At 35.5% G+C, this 19,122-nt stretch overlaps 3 protein-coding genes across 11 annotated transcripts; 1 reads left to right on the top strand and 2 right to left on the bottom strand.

The window, feature by feature from the left end:
• Positions 1-376: 376 nt before the first annotated feature.
• On the bottom strand, positions 377-7,021 carry LOC140004459 (protein FIP1-like). 7 transcript variants are annotated; one of them, XM_072074913.1, is made up of 9 exons: positions 5,017-5,148; positions 3,965-4,059; positions 3,770-3,878; positions 3,503-3,552; positions 2,832-2,898; positions 2,274-2,346; positions 1,978-2,033; positions 1,506-1,602; positions 377-795 (listed from the first exon to the last, which is right to left on the bottom strand). In XM_072074913.1, exons 2-9 carry the CDS (start codon positions 4,040-4,042, stop codon positions 759-761), a joined length of 567 nt encoding a protein of 188 aa, XP_071931014.1. In that variant the 5' UTR covers positions 4,043-4,059; positions 5,017-5,148; the 3' UTR covers positions 377-758. The 7 variants fall into 7 exon arrangements, 2 of the variants coding, with proteins under 2 accessions (XP_071931014.1, XP_071931015.1); XM_072074914.1 differs by having other exon boundaries at positions 377-788; XR_011839096.1 differs by lacking the exons at positions 377-795; positions 1,506-1,602; positions 1,978-2,033 and having other exon boundaries at positions 2,311-2,414; positions 3,770-3,874; positions 3,972-4,059; positions 5,017-7,021.
• LOC140004357 (uncharacterized) lies at positions 6,753-17,732 on the top strand. 3 transcript variants are annotated; one of them, XM_072074911.1, is made up of 14 exons: positions 6,753-6,885; positions 9,519-9,655; positions 9,734-9,873; positions 10,094-10,239; positions 10,486-10,565; positions 11,613-11,870; positions 12,411-12,521; positions 12,664-12,786; positions 13,346-13,467; positions 13,546-13,615; positions 14,420-14,512; positions 15,323-15,450; positions 16,722-16,863; positions 17,451-17,732. In XM_072074911.1, exons 2-14 carry the CDS (start codon positions 9,620-9,622, stop codon positions 17,595-17,597), a joined length of 1,596 nt encoding a protein of 531 aa, XP_071931012.1. In that variant the 5' UTR covers positions 6,753-6,885; positions 9,519-9,619; the 3' UTR covers positions 17,598-17,732. The 3 variants fall into 3 exon arrangements, 2 of the variants coding, with proteins under 2 accessions (XP_071931012.1, XP_071931013.1); XR_011839091.1 differs by lacking the exon at positions 6,753-6,885 and adding an exon at positions 15,847-15,881 and having other exon boundaries at positions 17,451-17,558; XM_072074912.1 differs by lacking the exons at positions 6,753-6,885; positions 9,519-9,655 and adding an exon at positions 9,985-10,012 and having other exon boundaries at positions 9,769-9,873.
• LOC113706820 (EG45-like domain containing protein) lies at positions 17,564-18,800 on the bottom strand. Its single transcript, XM_027228840.2, has 3 exons — positions 18,332-18,800; positions 17,907-18,192; positions 17,564-17,813 (listed from the first exon to the last, which is right to left on the bottom strand). Exons 1-3 carry the CDS (start codon positions 18,441-18,443, stop codon positions 17,807-17,809), a joined length of 405 nt encoding a protein of 134 aa, XP_027084641.2. The 5' UTR covers positions 18,444-18,800; the 3' UTR covers positions 17,564-17,806.
• Positions 18,801-19,122: the final 322 nt, after the last annotated feature.

The following is a 19,122-nucleotide window of genomic DNA, read 5'->3' as shown; positions in this document are numbered from 1 at the left end:
TCAAGTTTACTCTTGAATCTGGATAGATTGATTGTAATTTGTGCTAGCTAGTATATGTAATCATTAGGCATAATTACCCTTGATTTGGGAGTTTAAAAAAATCTTAGATCTTAATGCTATGATGGTGTGACATAAATCTTCTCTTAGTTGGCATTACAAGGTGAAGTATCAGTTATTATTGCAAGCCAAAGTCAACTCATATATATGTGTTTCTCTACTCATTTTGGGTATGAATTGATGATCAATTGGCACTCACACTCACTCTGTAGGCATTTGTTAGAGCACAGAAAGTGCTTTTGGCACGTTACTTATGTCTTCATAAAGAGCCGAAAGATGGAAGAGCATTTATAGAGGAGCAAAATGCTGTGTATAACTGTTTTCACCATAAAACGCTAGTAGTAATTAGGATTAAGACATAAAGAAAAGAAAAGAGACATCCTTATCAGTGTGCTATCCCAAGTACTGATTTTCAGAATACAAAATCTAAAAAAAAAAAAAAAACCAGATGTCCTTATTAGAGTGCATTAAAACCAACCACGTCACAGTTGTACACATTTCAACTTAATTATCAAAACTCTCATCCTAGGAAAGTATTTCAAAAATGCCACTTTCAAACCACAATTGAGCCATCTCAGTCGAGCCCCAAAAAAAATCCAAATCCAGGCAAGCTAATTGGCACAGAAGCAGCATTTGATTTCAATTGAGCACCAAAAATTACTTGCCCATTTTCTGCTTGGGTCTGGAAGCACAATAATGGCCTACTGTTTCAGTACTTTATCTCCATTTATCTGTGATCTTCCAGAGTATTGAATGAGATAAGAGCAATAATCATTCCCAAAATTAAATTGGGATAACAATCATGAAAGCATTTATCTAGATGCTGAGAACATCTTCATAAATGCAAGAATTCATGTAGAAGAGAAGATTGTGAGCACAAATACATCATGATGTCATGGATTTGTTACATAATACTTTGCCTTATAGGCCAGTTGAACATGAAAACTCCTGCTTTACAACAATATACATTCTAGTTTCATCAAGGTAATACAATAATGACAAATAGAAAGCAAACTTTGGATATGCATCTGCAGAAGAATGACCAAGAGGTGGTGAAAAAGAGTGTTGAAGTTTAAGCACACAAATAGACTTGGAACATCTAGTTTAGATAGATTGGTATCCAAAGTGGTCTAATATAACTCAAGCTCATGATTAGCAATTATCAGGAAGTTTCAAATGCCGGCAGTAACAGAACGGTTTCAAGAGAACTGCTGGCAAAAAGTGTAGCAGAGTCATCAGAAGTTCTCAAAATGCGCTATTATGTAGTACAACTTCTGGATAGGGGAGGTACCGGGGGCAGTGGAAGGTTAATTTTATGGTAGTGAAAGCAATCACCTACACTGTGTGGTGACCTACCACATCAGCCTTAAGACATTACAGGAAAGAAAGTAAACTAGCTGAAAAATTGTTCAGAGGCTGAAGCAGTCCGACCATTGTAATATTGTTACCTTAACTCTTCCAGAGAGCTGGATGGTTGAAGTGGAGAATATAATGATTTCAAAACATCAGGTTGAGAATCCAATGCACTGTACTGGTGTACATAACCTGCAGCACAGAAATGTTTATTAAACACTGATGGCACAAGAACCATTGTGGAGCTACTTGTGCTGGCCATTGCAGCATTCATAGTCCAAAACATTACAATGCTTACATATGACTAAAAATTGGAAGCCTGCAGAAAGAAAAATTATAACTGATAGCAAATCAGCTATAGTTGAACCTTATATACTGGACTAGTTAGTGTAGTGCTTGATAGGCAAAAGTAATAAAGTTTTAAGCAAGATGAAGTTGCTATTATATGATAGAATGCATGTCAGTGCAGTCATCAACAAGATCCTAACAAAAGCATCTCGATTTAATTGCCAAAAAAATGTGGAATTTTTAATGACTACATATAACAATTAGCCAGTCAAAACTCACCAATATAGACACTCATGAAGAACGCAGCACAAATTATCTCAGCTAGCATAATAATCCTGCACATTTAATGCTAAGTGATTAAATAGTCAGAAATGAACAGTTTCCCTTGGCAGCAATCATGGATTCCTAGATGCTACATATGCTTCTTGCATTTGGCAAAAGTAACTTTTCACATAAAAAAAAGTGCTTAACATATGCATGTTTGTTTCTTCCAGACAGATTGAAAAAAGAGAGTTTACATTAGTCCAGATGAACCTAGTGAACTTGAGTATGTATTCAAAGAACTAATAGCATACCTAAGTATTGTTGATATGGACAGAAAGCGTATATAAATTTCCCAGACATGGATAAGCAGCATAGCTGCAGTTCCTGCAGTGCATATATCATAGAGATATCTCATTGAAAGCCAAAAAGGTGCTGACTACATTTCAGTATTTCTGTGAAGAATACGAGCAAGGTATTACAAGAGATAAATGGAGGAACATTCAATAAAAGAAGGTTGATCATCATGCAGTAAACAAGGAACTTAAAGAAAAAGAATAATAATTTAAAATGAAAAAGAAAAAGTAGTAATTTAGTAAGATTTCCAGTAATATTTGGATGGAAGACTGGTCAAAAGGCAAAGATGACCTACTTAAGGACTAAAAAATGCTAGGTGAAGATTGAATTCTGAAAATGTCTTCAAACAAAAAGCAAAGAACTGCGTCCAAATGCGAGATAAACACTAGACTATATAGAATGGGACAAACTAATTTGATGTCAAAATGGAGTAAATATTTACTATGATTTCTTCATATTTAGAAATTCTTCAGGTTACAACATCATAGGGCATGAAAATGCAGATACAAACGTACCACATGCTATAACAGCAAAAGGTAGGCGAATAATGTGCTTCAACTTTTGGCTGAAAACGTAGTAACCCTACAAAACACATGCATGCCTTGAATCTAAGCTTCAAAAGCTACAAATTTTAAGCTGGGATAAAATAACAGCAACCAAGAGATCAAGAAAAATACTCATAAACTTGCTAAGTAAAATAACAGCACACATAAATTAGTTCAAGAACATAACTATTACGAACACATGTGCACTCAGAATGTCCTAATGTCCCCATGATTCCACCAATCTCCTCACATCTCGCCTTGTGTGTTGTCTTATACCTAATTCTTTAGTCAATTTATTAGCTCCTCTCTTAGCTTAGACTTCACAAATCCCAAAATTCAATCAAAACTTTGGCTTCCAAATTATTTATGCAGTTGACAATGATGGTTAAGGTTTCCTTCTGAAGTTCTACCTTTAGTTCAAAGAATTATTTACATCTTCCCAAAGTTGGAAGAAAAGAAACATACATACACAAAAGAAAACAAATTAGTACCAAGATGGACTTGAAATCAATTGATAAATAGAAAGGATTATACACATACATACCCCAAATGCATATGAACTCATGTTTATGTATGTGCTTCTGTGTGTGTATGTGTGTCTGTGCGTGTGTGTGAGTGTGTGTATGAGAGAGAGAGAGAACCTGTAACCGTATTTTCTGCACTTGATAGACAAGGTATTGCTGAAATAAACCTGGAAAACACAGTAACAATGATAAACTACAGATCAGGAAGTATTTGAAAAGAAAACTCAAAAAAACTGAGATGAATTATATGACATCTAAATCAAATGAAACTTGAAAGATGAAGCCTGCAAAAAGCAAAGTTAAAATCACCGCCAACTTCCAGGGCAGTTAAGTCATCACATCGAAGAATACATCAAAAAAGGGTAAAGAAGACCAAGCATGTACCTGTGATTACCAAAAGAATGACATCAGAACTACAGAGCAAAGGTGAAATCAGTTCCGGTTGAGGGTGAAAAAACCATGTAGCTCCAGCAGCAATAATAGCATAACCTGCCTAAAATTCAAGAAAATCAGCAGTTCTTGGTACAAACTGAAAATGTAGTAATTAACTTAGTTGACTCCGAAGCAGATAATAGCTACCACTTGCCAGCAAAATACAGTAGAATATACTCCCCAAAATGCTAGTAGGCTTCCGGTGACCAAATAAAGGAGCCTCATGCAGAATGTCAAGGAACCTATGGCAAAATGATTCGCAATAATCCATCACAAATACAGCCAAAACTTTAACATGATGCTTATACATGACAAAAGAAATGTAATCAAACAGAATGTACACTTCCTCGAGCATAGGAATATATAAATAAAGAAAGAACAGTCCAGTTTTATACAACAGCTTAAACAGTTAAGCACGACACCAAAGAGTTAACTTGCTGCACTACTGCTTGGAGATGCTAAGAACAGAATTCTGATTTCCTCATGTTAATATATTAAATGCATGTTCATGAAGGTGGAAATTTTTTTATTGGAAACGTAAGAATTCTCGGACTCTTTTGAGCAATTTAAATATGAAATTCCAGCAATTCTGAAGACCTTATTTGTGCAATGTTTTGTAAAACAAATGACTGAAATTGGGCAGCAGCAAACTAAGCCTAAGCACGGCTAAGCAAAGCAACAATCATTTTTGTTTATTCTAGATATCATTTGGTCCTCCTATCACTTCAGTTAGCATCTGAGGCTCTGAGTTTGATTTAATTCTCGCATAATACGACCTAAACCTAAAATTACAGGACCATAAAGTTTCAAATTCACTTGCTTTGTACTTTATTAGGAGAGTACCAGCAGCAAAAACAATAAAACTTATAACAAAGAAAAAGGAAATAATCCTAGATTAATTATTCTCCCAAGATATTTATTTCTCAAAAAGAATCATTATGTAAACTATCTTAACTATATTATGTAAACTTGTTTTTATTCTTTATCTCTTTCAATTTTCTCAACTGAGAGCTGCCAATGCAGTCTATAGCCCCTTCTTCAGTTTGTCCCAAGAAAAATAGTTTCTTTTCCCTTTTTCTTTTTTTTTTTTGGGAGAGGGGGGGGGGGGGGGGGGGAGACAGGTTGTCATTCTTTTGGTACCATAGATGATACTATATTATGAAATCTTAAATCTATTTTTTGTTTTTTGGAGTGATTACCTAATGGTCTTGGCTTGCAGGTATCTGAGATATTTTCAAATTCCTCCTTCAAGGCATTTGCAGATACCTTGAAGAGTGGGGGAATTGTTAAAGCCTTGTGTGTCCCTTCAGGAGGAAAGACATACTCAAATACTGCTTTGAAGAAAGGTGATATTTACAATGAAGCTATTAAATCTGGAGCAAAGGGTTTGCCTTTCTTAAAGGTGTTAGAAGATGGTGAGAGTGATGTTTGTGATTGTTTGCACATTTCATCGCATTTTGCAGATTATATTGTTCTTAGTGCTTGATGTATATCTTTTAGGGGCAATTGAAGGGATTTCCCCACTGGTATCATGCTTGGACCACACAAAGAAAGACAAGTTACTCAAACACTTATCTGCGGGATCAGGTGATCTCACCTTGTTTGCAGTGGGTCAGCCTGCATCAGTAAATAAAACATTAGATAGGCCGAGGTTGTATGTAGCCCATGATTTGGGCTTGATTGATCCTGTAAGTTTACTGCTTAAAGCTTTTAATTTCATGCAATATACTATTGGATTTAAAAGAAAAAGGAAAGGAAACTTGGATTAATTATTTTTACACATCTCACTTTGTCTGTTTGGTGTCATTTAGTCCAGGCCCTCAATCTTATACAATATATAAGAAGAGGGCATTGACAGCCCGTGTAAATATTTTCTACAATTTTTTTTCGAACTTTCAATTTTATTCTTAGAAAATTAATTTTTTACCCTAAGTCACGTGATCACATTTACCAACATAATCACTCTAAATATTGCAATTACCAAATTATCTATTTTTAATTGAAGAAAAAATTAATTATAAATTGAAGTTTGCTAATGAAAAGTTCTTATAAAATTTATTAATGAAACAATAAAATTTACAAATTCATAAAAAATAATAATGATTTCTAAATTGCACACACAGTGAGTGTGCTTTTTAACACTAATATCAATTATTTAAGATTGGATCGCACACACATATATATATAAATATATGCACGCATAGAGGGGGAGATAAAGAATACTCCCTACTTAAAAATCACTGAAAGACAAAAACAAAAAAAGAGACATCAGTCAACACAATAAAATAAAACACTGCAAGAGCCTAATTTATAGTAATTCATAAGGAACGAACGCTAACAACACTGTGAAAAACCATCAATAAACTAAACAGTAAAAAAAAACTGCTGAAAGCCATGCATATATTAAACTTATCCTGACTTTGCCAACCACAGATCTTCAAACCTGCAGAGAATTTCCGAAGTCATCAGAACCATAAGGAACGATGGAGTTGTTGCAGTATTCAGTCGTCGTCTGATTGAAGAACATATCATCACAACCAACTGCAGTCACGCCGGGATTGATATCACCGCTATTATTTAAGCCCAAATTAGTTGAAGAAGAAGAAGAATTTTTCAACAATATCAAGTCATCGGCTCTCATCAACAGCTTTTTCTTCAACTCTTCCAATGAAGCTTTATACTGTTGAAGGTCCTCCAAACCCATATGCTCAATTGGGTCATCCCACCAAAAACTCCCACCGTTCTCTAACTTCGAACCTTCAATCAATTCCTTTCTTTTTCTCTCGACCTCTAATTCTTTGGACACTTTAGCATAGTGTCGGTTGTGTTGTTGAATCTCATGAGCACCCAATGGGGTTTTCGGATCAGCAACGGATGACGAGGAGGATGATGATGATGATGATGATGCCGATCCCGTGGTATAGCGGTTAATAACAGCGTCAATGTTGGGGTGACCAAAAGCAAAGACGCGCTTGCCCAAAGAATGAACGATGATGGCAACTTCTGCCCCGGTCAAGACGCAAAGTTCACTTGCTTTCTTGAAGAGACCGACTCTTCGCTTGGAGAAGGTTACTTGCCTGTTGCTCAAGTTGTCTATCTTCTTGATCTCGATTTTTTTTCGACCTTGGGTCGTCTTCTTCTTCATCATTATGTTGTTCATTTTCGCCTTTTTTTTTTTTTTTGTCTTTTGGTGGGATTTTGATGAATTAAGGGCTAGCTACATTGCTTTGGCATCCCATCCTATTATTATATAAGGTTCCACATTCCTTAATATTTACCCGTAATTTTGTTTCCTAAAAACGTCAAAGATTTTATTGTGATTCGGTCGATATATTTTCTCCAGTTTCCATTGTTTCACCCTCCTAATTTCCCCTTGATTGATGGATTAAACTTAGAAATGGATGATTTATGTAGAGTAACATCTCTATCTTTTTCTCTCTTTTTTTTCGACAAAATATAAATTAGTGTTAACTCCTCATTGATTGATGGATTAAACTTAGAAATGGACAATTTGTCTAGAATTAACAGCTATTTTCTTCTTTTCCTGGCAAAACATAATTTACTCTCTCACACTGACCAAGAAAATGGCATTGTTGAGAACTATCGATCTAATCATTTCATCAAAATTACAAAAAAAAACAAACGATCAAATTGTTATTTAATGGCATGTGTAGTTAGTTTAAGTAGTTAATGGTTTATTATCTTTTAGCAAAGCGATATACATATTGTTTGGATGAATTCATGCATCAACATATAGAAACATATATACTTCCAAAAATCTAATTATTTCTTCTTCTTTTTTTGGCTAAGTATTTTCTTGCCTAGGTTAAAATTAGAAAAATTTATTTCCTCAGCTTGGTGACAACTAAAGTGTCTCCAAAATGTTCTCAATTCAACTTCGTTAAATAGATCAATAAAAAGGAAACTACTTTTCCAATTATTTCCTTAATCCGTGGGCGGTAATCGAGTATGATTTACATGTATTTAGTATATAGGACTCTTAGTAAACAATTTTTCCAATTATTTCCTTAATCCGTGCCAGGCAAGTGCGATGTAGCTCGGACTCTAGGAATGGAGCTTGTTAAATTCCACTTTCACCCCTCATCCGCTCAAATTGAATGGAAAAAATCAACTCAACTACTTTTTGTGCATTGTATAAGTTGCCTCACCTAATTACGTCCAGGAATTGAACCACAGTGAAGTTATTCTCTACGTTCCGTTTTGTTATTATTATTTTTTTTGGGGGTGAAATGAATGGGGCAGGCTTTGAAACAATTTAAGCAATGACACTTTTGTTTGGGAGGTTTGGTTCCTATAGAATTGAGGCATAGAATTGGAATTGGAAGCCTCAATTCTAATTCTTTTGTTTGGCTTCTAACTTTCCCAAATAATTAGAATTAAATTTCAATTCTACGGGGCTTGAATTCAATGACACTTTATATTGTCATTGTTGCAATATTTTCTATTTATATTGTCATTGTTGGTTGTAATTTTTGCTGAATGTCTCAGCTGGTTTTGGGGCTTTGGCTGGTATTTTGCCAAAAAAAAGGAAGTAATTTGCTTTTTTCTTTAAAACTTTAGTAACAATTAGCTAAATGCACGAAAAAATAAATTATTAAAGGCATAAATTGATTTTTTCCTTTAAATTTTTAGTAAAAATTAGCTAGATGTAAGAAAAAAATTATTATGTAAAAATAAAATAAAAATTTTATGTAAGCAAATGTTTCATGAAAATAATTCTAATTATTGATTTGTCTTTTTCACTACAGAAATGTCCAAACTTATTGACACACTAACTTAAGCCACTGCTCAGTTCTCTTCATATTTCGCATGTCAAAATTTGATTATAGTTTAAAAAGTCTGAAAATTATATAATGAGTCGCAATTTCATGAGCACTAAACCATTATACAGAAAGCCTAACCTCGTGGCTTCATTGAGAAAAATTGCAAGTTTTCTTCTCTATCATTCTTCCTTCCTTTTCACTTTATTGCCCTCTCTTTGTTAGATATATCCCATTCACGAATAAAAGCCAATGTCATACTGTGTGAGTGAGAAATAAGAGCAACTGAAAACTGGACAAAAAGCAGGTCATGTGAGGTTTTTCTCTCATGGATATGGCTGCTCAAAGGATGGCTAGCTAGAGATCTACCATGTGGTCTTACTAGTTAAACCATTCTGCGAAGATTTCCTTTTATATGCTTGATTCCCTGGACAGAGAAATGCTCCAATCTTAACTTGTTAATCTGTGATCTCGGAGAATGCTTCTATGAAGCTTTTATATTGTTCTTTCTGATGCTTGACAAACAGTTTAATATTCTGAATGGAGACCGTTTAGCTTTGGTTGATTATTGAGTGAAGACTGCTTTAGTTGATTAGTGCTTCTCTAGGGAGTCCAAGCTCTCAATCACACAATGTATCTTGTTTTGCTGGGGACTACATTTTACATGGGTTAGGGTCTATGATGCATTAATAAATGGATATTGTACTTTGTAATGGAAAATTACGTCAACCTACTGAGGGCTTTATCTGTATATCCTATTAATTTTTTGTCCCACATGTTTGGCCTATTACAATGATATACCTTCCACGCATGAGGAGGGAGAGTATTATTTAATTCCTCTACTCACATGTGCCTTTGCATTTATTTTCCAAGTTGTTTAGCTGTGAACTCAAATTATCTTTTCAATGGATCTCCTGCAGGGCCACTTGCACAGTATAGGAGTCTTGTTAAGTAAGGGAAGCTGCAGCATGATCCTTACCAGGAAGAGGTTGCTTTTAAACTGGAAAATCTGCTTGGGAGAATGGAGCAATATGAGAAAGATATGGAGGAGTACCATGTAGGCCACAACAGTTTATAGTGGTTAAATAATACTGAAACGCTGTTCCTGGCCTTATGTTATTCCTCATATTCATAGGAAAAGCTTACCAAATGGGAGCAGAAGAGGGAAAACGAACGGCGCAGGCTTTTGATGCAGGAAGCTGAGACCAAACAAGAGGGGGGTGGTATGACATCAATAAGCAAGCAGCGAAATCTTTTCCAAAGATGGATGTCCCGGTAAGGCTATCAATTTTCCCTTGATTTTGTAGCAATACTGAAACTGGATATTTCAATGAATTATACGTTGGTTCATAAAAATCTGAATAGGATTTCCTGTCATTGAACCAGTTGCGAATTCTGTAAAGTTCAGCATGAGGTCCAATTCCTGTATTTTGCTCCCTTCATCAGTCAAAAGAAATATATTTTTTCCCTGCTAGTGATATTTGTCTTCATTCAGGAAGAAACATGAAATTGTAGAGCCAGGAGTAGGGAAATGGGTCTCATATCTTAATCGAGAGAAGAAATTAGATTCACTGGTTGGTCGTCGTCCCACTGCTCCTCCAGCCCCCAGAGGATTGTATCTTTATGGGAACGTTGGAAGTGGTTCGTTCCTGCATCTTGATTATCTGCACTTCCTTGCCAATGCACATTTCTGCACTTAAGATTTCTAGTATGTTACTACATTAAGGCACTAAAAGGATTCAATGATTTCACTTATCTTTTATAAAGTAGACATGCAATCTAACATGAATAGCATGTTAATACACAGCATCTCTCTCTATTAATATTATTCTGGTTGTGGTTTTACTTTTTCACATACCAATTTGAAGAAATTTTTGCATCATTTAGGTAAGACAATGCTTATGGATATGTTTTATGGTGCGACTGAAGGAGTTGTAAAACACCAAAGAAGATTTCACTTTCATGAGGTGACTGCATACTGGTACAGAGTGTGGTGTAATTTCACTATGCCATCTTCTGAATTTTATTATGTGAATTATTTTCCTAAGCAGCTGTTATGCAATTCTACTTGGAAAAAATTAAGTTACAAGTTCTTATTACTTTCTGTTCATTTGCCAGTCTCCACTTTGCTAGCTTTTATTTGGTTCATCATATCTTGTTTCTTCTTGGTTTCTCCTTGTCAATGTTGGATGGGCATATGTAAGCCCTGCTATATCTTCTTTGACTTCTGGCATGTCTTTCTTTTGACTGTAAGGCATTTGGTGAGAGAACCCTAGGCATTCCATAAGATGATAAACCACAAACAAAAGACTTGTAGAGTTTAAGGCAAATGAGATTAAAATGGAGCATATATTGCATTTATTCTAATTATAGCTTCTTTTTGCTTGATGCTTCCTATCAAAGGTATAACAAACTCTCATGGATTCCATATTGAAAGTTCTGTAGTAGGTCTAGTCGTTGCTCTATCCTTGTTTTTCTTGGTAAGAAGCTTAAAACTGATTGATGGACGTAAACAAGACTTTCTGGGTAGGTAGTGCAAGAAGGCAGCAGTTAAAAAGTTGATAACTACTTCTGCAAAAGCAGAAGAAGAATGAATCAAACTTTCAGAATTAGCACATCATGAAGTTGGTACAGGAGGATAGAATCACAGAACTATAGGGAAATATTTAACGTGCCACAGTAGTCAGTGACACCACATTTGCTTTACCTATAATGTTTCTCTACAAACCCATCATGTGTAGATATCAACATTAACAGATGGAGGAGTAGGTTTTATATTAAGACCACTCTGTACCAACTAATGCTTTGGCAAATCAAAAGTACTCACTCCTCATCTGGCTTGAGGAATGTTGACCAACAGGAAGCATGCAGAACACAAATAAAGACACACACACACACACACAATATAAGTTGGTTTGGGCTTAACTTGCTTCAAACCTTAATTTTTGCGGATTTTCATTTTTGTTTCCATAATTATTTTTTTATTGCTCTTTAAAAATGTCTTTTCTCGACAGGCTATGCTGTTAATAAATGAGCACATGCATAAGATATGGAAGGATCAAGTTAAGAATAAAAGTTTGCAGTCAAGTATTTCTAGTTGGATTACTAATCTTCCCTTTGATACAAAAATTAAAGAGTGGTTAGCTGCAGAAGAAAGATATAAGCAAGAGGTGCAGATGAAAAACATCCTTCCTGCTGTAGCTGATAAGTTTCTCACTGAAGCCCATGGAAATCATGCAGGAGCTAGCCTTCTGTGCTTTGATGAAATACAGGTCTGATGATGTAATGTTTCATAGATTTACTTTAGTGGTTCTTCAAGAATTATCTACATCCTTACCTACAGATATCTGTTACTGTCTTCTTTATAAATCCTTTTTTTTGTTAGTTATCTGAGCAAGAATATTAGGTTCAACTGATGTTTGTTACTATAAGTGGGAAGACAGAATATTCAAGTTAGTCATCTACTGTAATAAAATGTTTGAGTTCTACCCTTGTAGAATTCCTAAGTACAAACATGAATAACAGACCCTGTTAAAGAAATCTAATTTGCAACATGACTAAGTGTTATGTTATTGTACTACTACATCTAACGTGATTCATTTTGTAGATCAGTTTACTGCTACTTGAACTGGATATTGGAATTATATTATGAAGCGGGTTTTGTTTTACCTTATATTATTTTCTGCAAATGAGTGGGGCATAATTTTTCTTTGAATGATTAAGTTATATTCTTTATTTCGTGCAAATTTCTGAGTCGGATTGAAATTTTGGAGACGGAATCTTTAAATTTAATATCTTACTTGCTCTTGCAGACAGTTGATGTTTTTGCAATCGTAGCATTATCTGGAATTCTAAGTAGATTGTTAAGCAATGGAACAATTCTTGTTGCCACCAGTAATCGTGCACCGAGAGACCTGAATCAGGTGTCTTTATACTAAATAAATTTATGTTTTTATGCTTCCTTTGGTGTTCTATCCAGGACTCTGTGACATGCTATGCATGGGACTTTGAACATATATTGCACCCCATATAAAATGTTCCTGCAACTTCTCTCCTTCCTTTCAGGATGGTATGCAAAAGGAAATCTTCCAAAAGCTTGTAGCAAAATTGGATGAACAATGTGATAACTGTCTAATAGGAAGTGAAATTGACTATCGCCGTCTTATAGCAAAAAGATCTATTGATCAGGTGAGCATGAAGGCAAATCAATTATCTTTTCCATGTGTTTCTGTTTTTATGACTTTTAGTTGTGAAAGATGTGATGGCCACATCCTTAATTACCATACATGCAGATGTACGAGTATTGTACAGAACCTTAATGATTGACAAAGAGAGCAATAAAAAGAACAAGCTTGAAAATTTAAGCACATTTGAAGGTGTATCCTGGAGATAGCTCTGAATAATGAATGGTTTGCTAAACAAGAATGTGGTATTACATTGCAATAAGATTCAGTTTCTTTTTGTCTAAATTCTTTAATTGGTCCATTCAGCTGTAGGAATATTCACACTCGTAACATTTCTAAAGATTCTCCTGGCAAAAAGATGAACTTGAGTCTTAGTTGGTGTGGTTGAGATATATATTTTTGTTTCTTTCTGAACTTAATTGAATTTTCTATATTCTACTTCAGTCTCATCGTCTTCGTTGCTCCAATATATTGGTTATCTGTTAGTCATAGAATAAGTCCAACCTGTACTTAGATGTTGTTTTTGGGGTTAAGTGCATCTCCATTTTCCTATGTCTATTCAGGTTCATTATTTTTGGCCACTGAATAGTATCAAAACAGAGGAATTTGAGATTATGTGGGACAAGCTTACAAGACTATCTGGGGGAATAATCACTTCAAAGGCAATTCGAGTGATGTTTGGGAGGTACTCTTCAATCTATCTGCGTCCATTTTACTGATATATCTCACTCAGCTTTTGATATTACATTTTTTTCGCAATCAGAACATTGGAGGTTCGCCTAAGCTGTAACGGTTTGGCACGTTTCACATTTGAGTACCTATGCGGTCGACCGGTAAATTGCTTCATTTTGGGTAAAAGTATCTTTTATATTGTTGTGCTATTTAAATTAATACCATCTAAATCATTCTTTCTTCAAAATAATTTATAAGCTGAAACCTGCCTATAATGATTTAGGATTGTTTAAATGATGGTACTGTAAATAGAAAAGCTCGAAATATTTAGATTGTGGTTTAGTGTTTTTTTATAGTATCACTAATTCAAAGCTAGTCTATCTTTTTTCTCTCTCTTTTGGCGCTCTGTTCATGCTGGAACAATTTCTATTGTGTGTATGCTGATGCATATTTAGTATCATTCATTATCTGAAAACATTCGAAAACAGAAGCAATATCTGGTCGATTTTACGACTAAAGACTGTTAAACTTGCTTTGACTCTTTCTAAGATTTGTGCCTCGTATATTTTTGCACATCTTTAAATTGAAATCCTTCCTTCCATCTTGTAATGTACTTTTGCAAACAAAAGGAAGGAAACTTGATGAAACAAATGAAAATAGCTAGGTCCATGTCTAGATCAATATTCAAAGAGTTCATACTGTCATATTATTGGATATTACTACAAAGAAAAGTACTTTGGTGGAAAAATATGAGTATTCCTTCCTAAAAAATATCTTCCAAGTCTCAGATGATTCTTACTGTTTGTGAGTGTATACTAAAGCTATCAATTCCTGTCCCTGATAGATGAACCAACCACTCAGTGACATCTGCACTGCATTTTAATTTAATTTTTTGATGCTTGACCTTGTTGCACGTCCCCCTTTACCTTCTTTTTCCTGTTTGATCCCATTAGCAATTATTGCAGGTTGGAGCCGCAGATTATATTTCTGTAGCTAAAAATTACCACATGATCTTTATCTCAGACATCCCTACTATGAGCATGCGAATTCGTGATAAGGTACCAAGGCTGCTTAAGTGAATGCTATTTCCTTCAGTACATCAGTATCAATTCCTACAGCATTTTTGTGCATGCAAGTTTTTGTGATTTACATCAGGCTTTAAATGAATAGATATGCTTCTTATCGCCCATGCTGTTCACTTGACATTCTTCTTTTTCCTTCTTTCAGTTTAATGTAAGGAGAAATTGCCTATTTTTCACTTTAGTCTTTCTTTTCTTATTTTACCTATTACATCAAGGGGGAAGGGAGCTTTTGAAGGTCGAACAGGTTCCCTTAAAATGTCATCTCAAGGGAAAATCATACTTGTCTCAAGGTTTATGATAAACTTACTTCGAAACTTACCAGCCACCATTAGTAGTATACAATAAGATACAGCTTCTAGATTCCTGATTGCTATGCGCTTAGCTTGAGTTTGAACATGTTCCATGGATCATGGTGGCTTATTCAGTCTCATGGATGGGTTTCTGAAGTATAGTCGCCCTCAGTGTATTTAGGGATCATAGTTTTCAGCATACTAAAATATGGTGCCATTTTAGTGAAACAATTTAAGGCACCTTTTAAGGACAACAGTTTACAAGCTACCTAATAGATTGCTCTATATGCTTGCAAGGTGCTTGTGCAGTTTATCAGGTTATCCTGTTTTTCTTGGATAAGACTGACCAATGTGTGAGCATTCTAAAGCTTCCAATGATTATCTTATCTTTGGAAAGCTAAGACAAACTGATAGACTGACAGTCTAATAAACAGATTGATATTGCTTCTGTATGATTACCAGCTACAATTACCGATACTGGGTTTCTCGCTTCCAGGCTCGGAGATTTATAACTCTCATTGATGAACTTTACAATCACCATTGCTGCCTATACTGTTCTGCTGCTTCTTCAATAGATGACCTATTTCAAGGAACTGAAGAGGGTACACTTTTTGACTTGGAGAGGTGAGGAAATCATTTGATCATTCTTCTTTTGTGAGTTTCTTGACACATTGGTCCATGGATGACCCCCACACCCTTTGGCTTTGCTTAGTTAGCTCTTTCATCTATTGACACGCATGAGTTTCATCAGAAATTATTTTACACTACCTAGCATACTTGCAACATGTCATCAATTCATTATAGATCAATGTTATATAACAAAGTATTCCCTAAAAGTATCAAAATTCTATTATGAGAAGTTTCCTAGAGCCATGGAGGTTTTTTTTTCATTTTTTTTAATTATATCTGTTTTCTGCTTCTTTTCTCCTGAGCAGAGCCAAGTTCTTTCATTAGCTAGGGTTTTATTGTACCATTTTGACATTGTTTCTCATGATGCAAGTTTTATGTGTCAATTTTCAGTGAAAAATGTGCGCTGTGCTTTACCTCTGCTTACGGTGTGCCCTATTTTCATTTTTGTTTTTCCTATATTCTGACAGTTCAGTTTTATGTTGCCCTGTACGTCTTTATTTTTTCTTTTTATGACTTAGTGTGCTTTTGGCCTAATATCTCATAATGTAAATTAACTATGATTCGTCAAGGACAATCCTAAAGCATTAATATACATTAGAGAGAGAGAGAGAGAGAGAGAGATGATTTACTTGCTGCGATTTCAATGAATAATTGATTTTAGTAGAATAGATTGTTATGTTAGTAATACTTATGAAAGGATTCGAGGATTAAAAGACCAAATATGTCGTCCTTGTATGCAGACGTGATATTTCCCTCCAGAAAATGAATCATAACATTTTCATTAACAGAGTGATGTGATAAATTGATCAATTCAAATTTAGGCACAAATAATTGTCTCTTTTTAATGCAAAAGACATAGTTTTATATTACACATTGCTTCCCAAATGGCAATGTCATCTAAACCTGCTATTAAGAAATCTAAGGGTATGCACTAGGTTGGTAGCATGATATCAGGATTGGCAGTAAAATGGATATAGTGAATTTACTGTTTTAAAAGAGTATGGAAGTGACTTTTGGCATAGACATTACTTCTCTTTTATGTCTGGTGACTGATGATCAAGTTTCTGGTCAAGTACATTCTCAGTGAGAAAATCGAATCAAATATGAATGGATAACATTCGTAAGGCCAGTCTTTGACCCGTCTAGAGTTGCTGGAAAACTTTAAAGTTTAAGCAATATGCCATCTACATCACCTGTCTTTTAGCTTCAACTTCTGTCTTTGGTTATAAAGACTACATTGGTTCATTTCTGCTCTCCTTTTCCAGCTTCCAATTTGAAACAGAGACTGAAGGTGCCAAACTGCGACGAGATGTTCTAGCAGAGGGCACAGTTAGTTCTGGTGGTACACCAACTGGAATTACTTCCATGCTATCTGGTCAAGAGGAGATGTTTGCATTTCGCCGAGCTGTAAGTCATTTTTTGCGTGATTGTCAATTTTTGCCGTCTTTTATCATGAATGTTCTACATTTTTTCTGTCAAGTCATAGGAAATGCTGTTTCTAAGTCCATAGTTTAGCATGTTAAACCTTCTCATAGAAGGTTATTGCAATTTCCCTGAAGGGTTAATCGCAGTAAAACCCCATCAGGTTTAGCATGCTTTGCATGTTAGTCTTAAAGTTACTTTCTCCCACTTTACTCCTTGAGTTGGTTTTGTAACACTTAACCCACTATTGCCATTGATGAAAACAAGTTTGTCGTCAAAACAACTAAGACTTGTACCCCTAGCAACATTCAGATAGTGTCCCATGCTGCACCCAATAATACCTGCTTCATTAGACTAGCAGAAGAAATTGTCATGCTGCCATAATAAGATGAATCTGGTGGATTCATTAACTCAGTTCTTGACTGGTGTATTCGCCATGGCCTAAGATTTGCTATCAGGAATAATCTGTTAATATCTTTTGTTCTATCTTTGTTATCTGGTAAGTTGTGGTTGTGATTGTGGCCTCTATATACTGTACATTAGGGCATGAACTAAAAGGCTGGTACATGCAGGTTTCCCGCTTGATTGAGATGCAAACACCTTTATACCTGGAAGGTGTCCGCCATCTTCATCCGTATTTCCAGAATCAAAAGGAAAGCTTTGGTACTCTTAATGCAAAAGCAACTCAATTTCGGGAACCATCTCTTGAAATCATTTGATGTGTACATCACGTCGAAACTTTTAGTACATTTTTTGTGCTCGTTTGCCATCATTTAATAGGATATACCGATAACAAAGGGAAATGAATTTTTAAACAACATTTTGCTATCTAGTTCTGTTCCTATTTCCAAGGATGCCCTTTTCCTCTTGATCTTCAGCCCGTAAAATTACACGTATATATATATATATATGGAAGTCAAATCCCTCTTCATATCCTGCAAAAGGTGTGACGTAAAATATTAAGCAATGGAGCAACCGAAGAACATAGTGAAGATAATAAGCTGGAGACAAGGAAGAAGTGTAAGTACTGGATGTATTCAATGTTGATTTTGGCATCAGGGTTGCGGGAGATAGCTGCAAAAGCATCACTAGACAAAACAATGGTGGAAGGGCATGGGCGTCTTGGGCAGAAATCCACCACCCTAACGTCGATGGTGGTGCCAATATCTCTGCATGGCTTGTTGCTGCCGCTCAAGCATCTTAATCTGTAGCGTCTGCCGCATGCAGCCCCGTTATCCCACAGCCCTTCACTCACAGCAACGAACAGATTTCCTGCTGGAAACTGATCATTTCTGTTTCCCCCGCACTTGGTGGCTGCACGAGTTAAATTTAGAGTAAATTTTATAATCAAATTCCATATCCTTCCTAATACGATTCTCAAACAACTGAAAAAACAAAAAAGCTGCTGCTAAATAATGATATAGAAACTTCTGAGAAATCAAATGTTGCTCACGGGTATATGGAGGATTGTAAGAAGTGGCAGTGCCAATGTGTCCAAGGACTAAGTTTATTTTAGCCAGACTGAATATGCTGATTAAGACAAATTTGAAGCGTAGGAGATCCATGATTATGGCTGTGGACTTTACTTCTGCCTAGGTAGGGTAGCTTGATTCTCGACTTCGGATGTGGGGGAAATGTGCCTAATTTACCTCAAATTTATACTAGCTGTAGATAAAATCAGCCCGAGGTTTCAAACTGATCTCTAAACCGTCCCCTTTATTTTTTTATTAAGGTATTTGAATGTGGATAGCTACTAAGAAAAGTTGCCAATATCTAAGCTGCAAGCAGCACGAGTACTTTTGGTTGGGAATCAATGGCAATTGCAGTCCACGTTGACAATGGATGGTGAAATGAATTCAGCTTGTTGACGATGAGAGGAGGGGTTGAGCATATGGTTTCCTGCGTCATGCACAATCTTTCCACTTTCCCCTAGAAATGTTTTGTTTTTTACAAACATGGTACGCTATCAAACTACCATCAATCACATTGTTCATAATCAAATAGGGTTTTGGAAATTTAGCACATGTCACTAAAGAAATACATTAGTAGGTTTCAAGAAACTTCATATATATATATATATAAATCCTCTACCCACTCTTATAAAACATGTCATCAAAGGAATCACAATCGTGTTGGTAACATGGTTCAAAGTCGCCGTCGCAGTTGCGGTCGCGGCCCAAACTGTTCCACATCTGTCTCGACGCATCGACCGCGGTCTCAGCGAAACGCAAATTTTTAAAATAT

Source organism: Coffea arabica, chromosome 2c (assembly GCF_036785885.1).
Source record: "Coffea arabica cultivar ET-39 chromosome 2c, Coffea Arabica ET-39 HiFi, whole genome shotgun sequence".
In the NCBI taxonomy this organism is placed as follows: domain Eukaryota; kingdom Viridiplantae; phylum Streptophyta; class Magnoliopsida; order Gentianales; family Rubiaceae; genus Coffea; species Coffea arabica.
This window is presented reverse-complemented; position numbering and strand designations above follow the sequence as displayed.

Excerpts from the sequence above, each read along its gene's own strand:
- LOC140004357 (XM_072074911.1), top strand. The coding sequence starts at position 9,620 with ATGGAGCAATATGAGAAAGATATGGAGGAGTACCAT. Across the intron at positions 9,874-10,093 it reads TTCCAAAGATGGATGTCCCG|GAAGAAACATGAAATTGTAG; the intron begins GTAAGGCTATCA and ends GTCTTCATTCAG. Across the intron at positions 12,787-13,345 it reads CAAAAAGATCTATTGATCAG|GTTCATTATTTTTGGCCACT; the intron begins GTGAGCATGAAG and ends ATGTCTATTCAG.
- LOC140004459 (XM_072074913.1), bottom strand. The coding sequence starts at position 4,042 with ATGAGGCTCCTTTATTTGGTCACCGGAAGCCTACTAGCATTTTGGGGA. Across the intron at positions 2,899-3,502 it reads TGCAGAAAATACGGTTACAG|GGTTACTACGTTTTCAGCCA; the intron begins GTTCTCTCTCTC and ends TGTGTTTTGTAG. Across the intron at positions 1,603-1,977 it reads CTTCATGAGTGTCTATATTG|GTTATGTACACCAGTACAGT; the intron begins GTGAGTTTTGAC and ends TCTGTGCTGCAG.
- LOC113706820 (XM_027228840.2), bottom strand. The coding sequence starts at position 18,443 with ATGGATCTCCTACGCTTCAAATTTGTCTTAATCAGCATATTCAGTCTG. Across the intron at positions 18,193-18,331 it reads TTACAATCCTCCATATACCC|CCACCAAGTGCGGGGGAAAC; the intron begins GTGAGCAACATT and ends TAACTCGTGCAG.